This window comes from Ranitomeya imitator, chromosome 4, assembly GCF_032444005.1.
Source record: "Ranitomeya imitator isolate aRanImi1 chromosome 4, aRanImi1.pri, whole genome shotgun sequence".
In the NCBI taxonomy this organism is placed as follows: Eukaryota; Metazoa; Chordata; class Amphibia; order Anura; family Dendrobatidae; genus Ranitomeya; species Ranitomeya imitator.
This window is the reverse complement of record NC_091285.1, coordinates 665,415,256-665,425,742: the sequence shown is the minus strand read 5'-3', so window position 1 is coordinate 665,425,742 and position 10,487 is coordinate 665,415,256. Positions and strand designations below refer to the sequence as shown.

Genomic DNA, 10,487 nt, shown 5'->3' with positions numbered 1-10,487 from the left:
TCTCTCTGGGCAGTCTCTCTTCTCTCTGGGCAGTCTCTCTTCTCTCTGGGCAGTCTCTCCTCTCTGGGCAGTCTCTCCTCTCTGGGCAGTCTCTCCTCTCTGGGCAGTCTCTCCTCTCTGGGCAGTCAGTCTCTCCTCTCTCTGGGCAGTCAGTCTCTCCTCTCTCTGGGCAGTCAGTCTCTCCTCTCTCTCTGGGCAGTCAGTCTCTCCTCTCTCTCTGGGCAGTCAGTCTCTCCTTTCTCTCTGGGCAGTCAGTCTCTCCTCTCTCTCTGGGCAGTCAGTCTCTCCTTTCTCTCTGGGCAGTCAGTCTCTCCTCTCTCTCTGGGCAGTCAGTCTCTCCTTTCTCTCTGGGCAGTCAGTCTCTCCTCTCTCTCTGGGCAGTCAGTCTCTCCTCTCTCTCTGGGCAGTCAGTCTCTCCTCTCTCTCTGGGCAGTCAGTCTCTCCTCTCTCTGGGCAGTCAGTCTCTCCTCTCTCTCTGGGCAGTCAGTCTCTCCTTTCTCTCTGGGCAGTCAGTCTCTCCTCTCTCTCTGGGCAGTCAGTCTCTCCTTTCTCTCTGGGCAGTCAGTCTCTCCTCTCTCTCTGGGCAGTCAGTCTCTCCTCTCTCTCTGGGCAGTCAGTCTCTCCTCTCTCTCTGGGCAGTCTCTCCTCTCTCTGGGCAGTCTCTCCTCTCTCTGGGCAGTCTCTCCTCTCTCTCTCTGGACAGTCTCTCCCCTCTCCTCACAGTCTCTGTCTCCCCCATCACAAAGCAGTCTGATGGCCCCTCATGCACCAGTAGACCCCATACTTCGCTCCCTGTGCGCTCCTCTCTCTGCAGAATACTAATCTGTTGAAGGGTCTCACTTTTCTCCTGCCCCCCCAGTATGACAATACACTTGTGGCTCTGGCCCCTTCTCTACCTTTCTCATTACACCCCCCAATGTCCCTGGCTCCCAGCCCCCTCTTCCTCCTGTTGCTTTCTCTTCCCAGCCCACATCTCTGAGTCTGTGAATAAAAAGCATTTCTCCTTTCTCCTGCTCCTCCTTCTCCCTCCCCTGATTGAGGAATTACAGCAGGGAGCAGTGCATTATATGGATATATAGGTGTAGTGCCCACCTGTACCCTGGGCGCCGCTCTGCGTGCCCCCGTGTGGAGCGTCGTCCCCTATAGCCCCCATACTCTCCATTGATATACGGGCAGAGGAGAAGTTTTGATCCCTGGATAAGAGCGGTGGAGAGGAAACCCCAATATGCTCCTATTATCAAACCATTACCCACATCTTAGACTTCACAAAGTCCGAATTTTGGTACCCCATTAGCTTCTGTCTCTGGACTGGCACCACATGCCAAGGAAATTAGTGGCACCACCAAAACAGGACCACCGGAGGAAAAGTCCCAGGTGTTATGAACGCCCCTTTAATTCATGGATGTGTCCCTTAGGACTCTGCAGATCCGATGACAGGTGTCGGAAACTGAAGATAAAAGTGGCAGCAGGCAGCTGGCAGGATGGAAATGGAAAAAGACGTCCAGCCCTTACCACCCCGGTACAGGTTCCGAGACCTGCTGATGGGAGACTGGCAGCAGGATGAAAGGTAAAGGGGTCCGCAGGGTGGGGGGTGGCGGTAACGAAAGGGTTAAGAGATGCACATGGAGGAAAAGATGGGACTAAAGGCGGCTGGTCCCTGTCACAAATAAACTTAGGAGGAAATCACCATGTAACAGTCAACAGGTGTCTACGCTGTATATAATGTACAGAGAGGAGCCGTATAATACACAGATATTACTAGGATCCCAGAGGAGTCTGCACTGTATATAATGTACAGAGAGGAGCCGTATAATACACTGATATTACTAGGATCCCAGAGGAGTCTGCGCTGTATATAATGTACAGAGAGGAGCCGTATAATACACAGATATTACTAGGATCCCAGAGGAGTCTGCGCTGTATATAATGTACAGAGAGGAGCCGTATAATACACAGATATTACTAGGATCCCAGAGGAGTCTGCGCTGTATATAATGTACAGAGAGGAGCCGTATAATACACAGATATTACTAGGATCCCAGAGGAGTCTGCACTGTATATAATGTACAGAGAGGAGCCGTATAATACACTGATATTACTAGGATCCCAGAGGAGTCTGCACTGTATATAATGTACAGAGAGGAGCCGTATAATACACAGATATTACTAGGATCCCAGAGGAGTCTGCACTGTATATAATGTACAGAGAGGAGCCGTATAATACACTGATATTACTAGGATCCCAGAGGATTCTGCGCTGTATATAAGGTACAGAGAGGAGCCGTATAATACACAGATATTACTAGGATCCCAGAGGAGTCTGCACTGTATATAATGTACAGAGAGGAGCCGTATAATACACTGATATTACTAGGATCCCAGAGGGGTCTGCACTGTATATAATGTACAGAGAGGAGCCGTATAATACACAGATATTACTAGGATCCCAGAGGAGTCTGCACTGTATATAATGTACAGAGAGGAGCCGTATAATACACAGATATTACTAGGATCCCAGAGGAGTCTGCACTGTATATAAGGTACAGAGAGGAGCCGTATAATACACTGATATTACTAGGATCCCAGAGGAGTCTGCACTGTATATAATGTACAGAGAGGAGCCGTATAATACACAGATATTACTAGGATCCCAGAGGATTCTGCGCTGTATATAAGGTACAGAGAGGAGCCGTATAATACACAGATATTACTAGGATCCCAGAGGAGTCTGAACTGTATATAATGTACAGAGAGGAGCCGTATAATACACAGATATTACTAGGATCCCAGAGGAGTCTACGCTGTATATAATGTACAGAGAGGAGCCGTATAATACACAGATATTACTAGGATCCCAGAGGAGTCTGCGCTGTATATAATGTACAGAGAGGAGCCGTATAATACACTGATATTACTAGGATCCCAGAGGAGTCTGCGCTGTATATAATGTACAGAGAGGAGCCGTATAATACACAGATATTACTAGGATCCCAGAGGAGTCTGCACTGTATATAAGGTACAGAGAGGAGCCGTATAATACACAGATATTACTAGGATCCCAGAGGAGTCTGCACTGTATATAATGTACAGAGAGGAGCCGTATAATACACTGATATTACTAGGATCCCAGAGGAGTCTGCACTGTATATAATGTACAGAGAGGAGCCGTATAATACACAGATATTACTAGGATCCCAGAGGAGTCTGCACTGTATATAATGTACAGAGAGGAGCCGTATAATACACAGATATTACTAGGATCCCAGAGGAGTCTGCTCTGTATATAATGTACAGAGAGGAGCCGTATAATACACTGATATTACTAGGATCCCAGAGGAGTCTGCACTGTATATAATGTACAGAGAGGAGCCGTATAATACAGATATTACTAGGATCCCAGAGGAGTCTGCACTGTATATAATGTACAGAGAGGAGCCGTATAATACACAGATATTACTAGGATCCCAGAGGAGTCTGCACTGTATATAATGTACAGAGAGGAGCCGTATAATACACAGATATTACTAGGATCCCAGAGGAGTCTGCACTGTATATAATGTACAGAGAGGAGCCGTATAATACAGATATTACTAGGATCCCAGAGGAGTCTGCACTGTATATAATGTACAGAGAGGAGCCGTATAATACACTGATATTACTAGGATCCCAGAGGAGTCTGCGCTGTATATAATGTACAGAGAGGAGCCGTATAATACACAGATATTACTAGGATCCCAGAGGAGTCTGCACTGTATATAATGTACAGAGAGGAGCCGTATAATACACTGATATTACTAGGATCCCAGAGGAGTCTGCACTGTATATAATGTACAGAGAGGAGCCGTATAATACAGATATTACTAGGATCCCAGAGGAGTCTGCACTGTATATAATGTACAGAGAGGAGCCGTATAATACAGATATTACTAGGATCCCAGAGGAGTCTGCACTGTATATAATGTACAGAGAGGAGCCGTATAATACACAGATATTACTAGGATCCCAGAGGGGTCTGCACTGTATATAATGTACAGAGAGGAGCCGTATAATACACTGATATTACTAGGATCCCAGAGGGGTCTGCGCTGTATATAAGGTACAGAGAGGAGCCGTATAATACACAGATATTACTAGGATCCCAGAGGAGTCTGCACTGTATATAATGTACAGAGAGGAGCCGTATAATACACAGATATTACTAGGATCCCAGAGGAGTCTGCACTGTATATAATATACAGAGAGGAGCCGTATAATACACTGATATTACTAGGATCCCAGAGGAGTCTGCGCTGTATATAATGTACAGAGAGGAGCCGTATAATACACAGATATTACTAGGACCCCAGAGGAGTCTGCACTGTATATAAGGTACAGAGAGGAGCCGTATAATACACAGATATTACTAGGATCCCAGAGGAGTCTGCACTGTATATAATGTACAGAGAGGAGCCGTATAATACACAGATATTACTAGGATCCCAGAGGAGTCTGCACTGTATATAATGTACAGAGAGGAGCCGTATAATACACAGATATTACTAGGATCCCAGAGGAGTCTGCGCTGTATATAATGTACAGAGAGGAGCCGTATAATACACAGATATTACTAGGATCCCAGAGGAGTCTGCGCTGTATATAATGTACAGAGAGGAGCCGTATAATACAGATATTACTAGGATCCCAGAGGAGTCTGCGCTGTATATAATGTACAGAGAGGAGCCGTATAATACACTGATATTACTAGGATCCCAGAGGAGTCTGCACTGTATATAATGTACAGAGAGGAGCCGTATAATACACTGATATTACTAGGATCCCAGAGGAGTCTGCGCTGTATATAATGTACAGAGAGGAGCCGTATAATACAGATATTACTAGGATCCCAGAGGAGTCTGCGCTGTATATAATGTACAGAGAGGAGCCGTATAATACACTGATATTACTAGGATCCCAGAGGAGTCTGCGCTGTATATAATGTACAGAGAGGAGCCGTATAATACACTGATATTACTAGGATCCCAGAGGAGTCTGCACTGTATATAATGTACAGAGAGGAGCCGTATAATACACTGATATTACTAGGATCCCAGAGGAGTCTGCGCTGTATATAATGTACAGAGAGGAGCCGTATAATACACAGATATTACTAGGACCCCAGAGGAGTCTGCACTGTATATAAGGTACAGAGAGGAGCCGTATAATACACAGATATTACTAGGATCCCAGAGGAGTCTGCACTGTATATAATGTACAGAGAGGAGCCGTATAATACACTGATATTACTAGGATCCCAGAGGAGTCTGCACTGTATATAAGGTACAGAGAGGAGCCGTATAATACACAGATATTACTAGGATCCCAGAGGAGTCTGCACTGTATATAATGTACAGAGAGGAGCCGTATAATACAGATATTACTAGGATCCCAGAGGAGTCTGCGCTGTATATAATGTACAGAGAGGAGCCGTATAATACACTGATATTACTAGGATCCCAGAGGAGTCTGCGCTGTATATAATGTACAGAGAGGAGCCGTATAATACACTGATATTACTAGGATCCCAGAGGAGTCTGCGCTGTATATAATGTACAGAGAGGAGCCGTATAATACACTGATATTACTAGGATCCCAGAGGAGTCTGCGCTGTATATAAGGTACAGAGAGGAGCCGTATAATACACAGATATTACTAGGATCCCAGAGGAGTCTGCGCTGTATATAATGTACAGAGAGGAGCCGTATAATACACAGATATTACTAGGATCCCAGAGGAGTCTGCACTGTATATAATGTACAGAGAGGAGCCGTATAATACACTGATATTACTAGGATCCCAGAGGAGTCTGCACTGTATATAATGTACAGAGAGGAGCCGTATAATACACTGATATTACTAGGATCCCAGAGGAGTCTGCACTGTATATAATGTACAGAGAGGAGCCGTATAATACACTGATATTACTAGGATCCCAGAGGAGTCTGCACTGTATATAAGGTACAGAGAGGAGCCGTATAATACACTGATATTACTAGGATCCCAGAGGAGTCTGCACTGTATATAATGTACAGAGAGGAGCCGTATAATACACTGATATTACTAGGATCCCAGAGGAGTCTGCACTGTATATAATGTACAGAGAGGAGCCGTATAATACACAGATATTACTAGGATCCCAGAGGAGTCTGCACTGTATATAATGTACAGAGAGGAGCCGTATAATACACTGATATTACTAGGATCCCAGAGGAGTCTGCGCTGTATATAATGTACAGAGAGGAGCCGTATAATACAGATATTACTAGGATCCCAGAGGAGTCTGGACTGTATATAATGTACAGAGAGGAGCCGTATAATACACTGATATTACTAGGATCCCAGAGGAGTCTGCACTGTATATAATGTACAGAGAGGAGCCGTATAATACACAGATATTACTAGGATCCCAGAGGAGTCTGCACTGTATATAATGTACAGAGAGGAGCCGTATAATACACTGATATTACTAGGATCCCAGAGGAGTCTGCGCTGTATATAATGTACAGAGAGGAGCCGTATAATACAGATATTACTAGGATCCCAGAGGAGTCTGGACTGTATATAATGTACAGAGAGGAGCCGTATAATACACAGATATTACTAGGATCCCAGAGGAGTCTGCGCTGTATATAATGTACAGAGAGGAGCCGTATAATACAGATATTACTAGGATCCCAGAGGAGTCTGGACTGTATATAATGTACAGAGAGGAGCCGTATAATACACTGATATTACTAGGATCCCAGAGGAGTCTGCGCTGTATATAATGTACAGAGAGGAGCCGTATAATACAGATATTACTAGGATCCCAGAGGAGTCTGGACTGTATATAATGTACAGAGAGGAGCCGTATAATACACTGATATTACTAGGATCCCAGAGGAGTCTGCACTGTATATAAGGTACAGAGAGGAGCCGTATAATACACAGATATTACTAGGATCCCAGAGGAGTCTGCGCTGTATATAAGGTACAGAGAGGAGCCGTATAATACACAGATATTACTAGGACCCCAGAGGGGTCTACACTGTATATAATGTACAGAGAGGAGCCGTATAATACACTGATATTACTAGGACCCCAGAGGAGTCTGCTCTGTATATAATGTACAGAGAGGAGCCGTATAATACACAGATATTACTAGGATCCCAGAGGAGTCTGCACTGTATATAATGTACAGAGAGGAGCCGTATAATACACTGATATTACTAGGATCCCAGAGGAGTCTGCACTGTATATAAGGTACAGAGAGGAGCCGTATAATACACTGATATTACTAGGATCCCAGAGGAGTCTGCACTGTATATAATGTACAGAGAGGAGCCGTATAATACACAGATATTACTAGGATCCCAGAGGAGTCTGCACTGTATATAATGTACAGAGAGGAGCCGTATAATACACAGATATTACTATTATCCCAGAGGAGTCTGCGCTGTATATAATGTACAGAGAGGAGCCGTATAATACACAGATATTACTATTATCCCAGAGGAGTCTGCGCTGTATATAAGGTACAGAGAGGAGCCGTATAATACACAGATATTACTAGGATCCCAGAGGGGTCTGCACTGTATATAAGGTACAGAGAGGAGCCGTATAATACACTGATATTACTAGGATCCCAGAGGAGTCTGCACTGTATATAATGTACAGAGAGGAGCCGTATAATACACTGATATTACTAGGATCCCAGAGGAGTCTGCACTGTATATAAGGTACAGAGAGGAGCCGTATAATACACAGATATTACTAGGATCCCAGAGGGGTCTGCACTGTATATAAGGTACAGAGAGGAGCCGTATAATACACAGATATTACTAGGATCCCAGAGGAGTCTGCTCTGTATATAATGTACAGAGAGGAGCCGTATAATACAGATATTACTAGGATCCCAGAGGAGTCTGCGCTGTATATAATGTACAGAGAGGAGCCGTATAATACACTGATATTACTAGGATCCCAGAGGAGTCTGCTCTGTATATAATGTACAGAGAGGAGCCGTATAATACACAGATATTACTAGGATCCCAGAGGAGTCTGCTCTGTATATAATGTACAGAGAGGAGCCGTATAATACACTGATATTACTAGGATCCCAGAGGAGTCTGCACTGTATATAATGTACAGAGAGGAGCCGTATAATACAGATATTACTAGGATCCCAGAGGAGTCTGCGCTGTATATAATGTACAGAGAGGAGCCGTATAATACACAGATATTACTAGGATCCCAGAGGAGTCTGCGCTGTATATAATGTACAGAGAGGAGCCGTATAATACAGATATTACTAGGATCCCAGAGGAGTCTGCACTGTATATAATGTACAGAGAGGAGCCGTATAATACACAGATATTACTAGGATCCCAGAGGGGTCTGCACTGTATATAATGTACAGAGAGGAGCCGTATAATACACAGATATTACTAGGATCCCAGAGGAGTCTGCACTGTATATAATGTACAGAGAGGAGCCGTATAATACAGATATTACTAGGATCCCAGAGGAGTCTGCACTGTATATAATGTACAGAGAGGAGCCGTATAATACACTGATATTACTAGGATCCCAGAGGAGTCTGCACTGTATATAATGTACAGAGAGGAGCCGTATAATACACAGATATTACTAGGATCCCAGAGGAGTCTGCACTGTATATAATGTACAGAGAGGAGCCGTATAATACACTGATATTACTAGGATCCCAGAGGAGTCTGCACTGTATATAATGTACAGAGAGGAGCCGTATAATACACTGATATTACTAGGATCCCAGAGGGGTCTGCGCTGTATATAAGGTACAGAGAGGAGCCGTATAATACAGATATTACTAGGATCCCAGAGGGGTCTGCACTGTATATAATGTACAGAGAGGAGCCGTATAATACACAGATATTACTAGGATCCCAGAGGGGTCTACACTGTATATAATGTACAGAGAGGAGCCGTATAATACACTGATATTACTAGGATCCCAGAGGAGTCTGCACTGTATATAATGTACAGAGAGGAGCCGTATAATACACTGTTATTACTAGGATCCCAGAGGAGTCTGCACTGTATATAATGTACAGAGAGGAGCCGTATAATACACTGATATTACTAGGATCCCAGAGGGGTCTGCGCTGTATATAAGGTACAGAGAGGAGCCGTATAATACAGATATTACTAGGATCCCAGAGGAGTCTGCACTGTATATAATGTACAGAGAGGAGCCGTATAATACACTGATATTACTAGGATCCCAGAGGAGTCTGCACTGTATATAATGTACAGAGAGGAGCCGTATAATACACAGATATTACTAGGATCCCAGAGGAGTCTGCACTGTATATAATGTACAGAGAGGAGCCGTATAATACACAGATATTACTAGGATCCCAGAGGGGTCTGCGCTGTATATAATGTACAGAGAGGAGCCGTATAATACACTGATATTACTAGGACCCCAGAGGAGTCTGCACTGTATATAAGGTTCAGAGAGGAGTCGTATAATACACTGATATTACTAGGATCCCAGAGGAGTCTGCACTGTATATAATGTACAGAGAGGAGCCGTATAATACACTGATATTACTAGGATCCCAGAGGAGTCTGCACTGTATATAATGTACAGAGAGGAGCCGTATAATACACTGATATTACTAGGATCCCAGAGGAGTCTGCACTGTATATAATGTACAGAGAGGAGCCGTATAATACACAGATATTACTAGGATACCAGAGGAGTCTGCACTGTATATTATGTACAGAGAGGAGCCGTATAATACACAGATATTACTAGGATCCCAGAGGAGTCTGCACTGTATATTATGTACAGAGAGGAGCCGTATAATACACAGATATTACTAGGATACCAGAGGAGTCTGCACTGTATATAATGTACAGAGAGGAGCCGTATAATACACAGATATTACTAGGATCCCAGAGGGGTCTGCACTGTATATTATGTACAGAGAGGAGCCGTATAATACACAGATATTACTAGGATCCCAGAGGAGTCTGCACTGTATATAATGTACAGAGAGGAGCCGTATAATACACAGATATTACTAGGATCCCAGAGGAGTCTGCACTGTATATAATGTACAGAGAGGAGCCGTATAATACAGATATTACTAGGATCCCAGAGGAGTCTGCTCTGTATATAATGTACAGAGAGGAGCCGTATAATACACAGATATTACTAGGATCCCAGAGGAGTCTGCACTGTATATAATGTACAGAGAGGAGCCGTATAATACACAGATATTACTAGGATCCCAGAGGAGTCTGCACTGTATATAAAGTACAGAGAGGAGCCGTATAATACACTGATATTACTAGGATCCCAGAGGAGTCTGCACTGTATATAATGTACAGAGAGGAGCCGTATAATACACAGATATTACTAGGATCCCAGAGGGGTCTGCACTGTATATAATGTACAGAGAGGAGCCGTATAATACAGA

General features: G+C 43.9%; 1 protein-coding gene across 2 annotated transcripts in view; it reads left to right on the top strand.

Moving 5' to 3' along the window:
- The first annotated feature begins 1,033 nt into the window (after positions 1 to 1,033).
- Positions 1,034 to 10,487, top strand: part of LOC138677188 (potassium channel subfamily T member 2-like) — a 389,156-nt gene continuing 379,702 nt past the window's right edge. Inside the window, exon 1 of one of the 2 annotated variants that reach the window (XM_069767117.1) lies at positions 1,034 to 1,567. In XM_069767117.1, coding sequence (XP_069623218.1) covers positions 1,482 to 1,567 — 86 coding nt within the window. In that variant the 5' untranslated portion in view covers positions 1,034 to 1,481. The remainder of the gene's footprint in view (positions 1,568 to 10,487) is intronic. The other variant, XM_069767116.1, reaches the window with a different exon arrangement.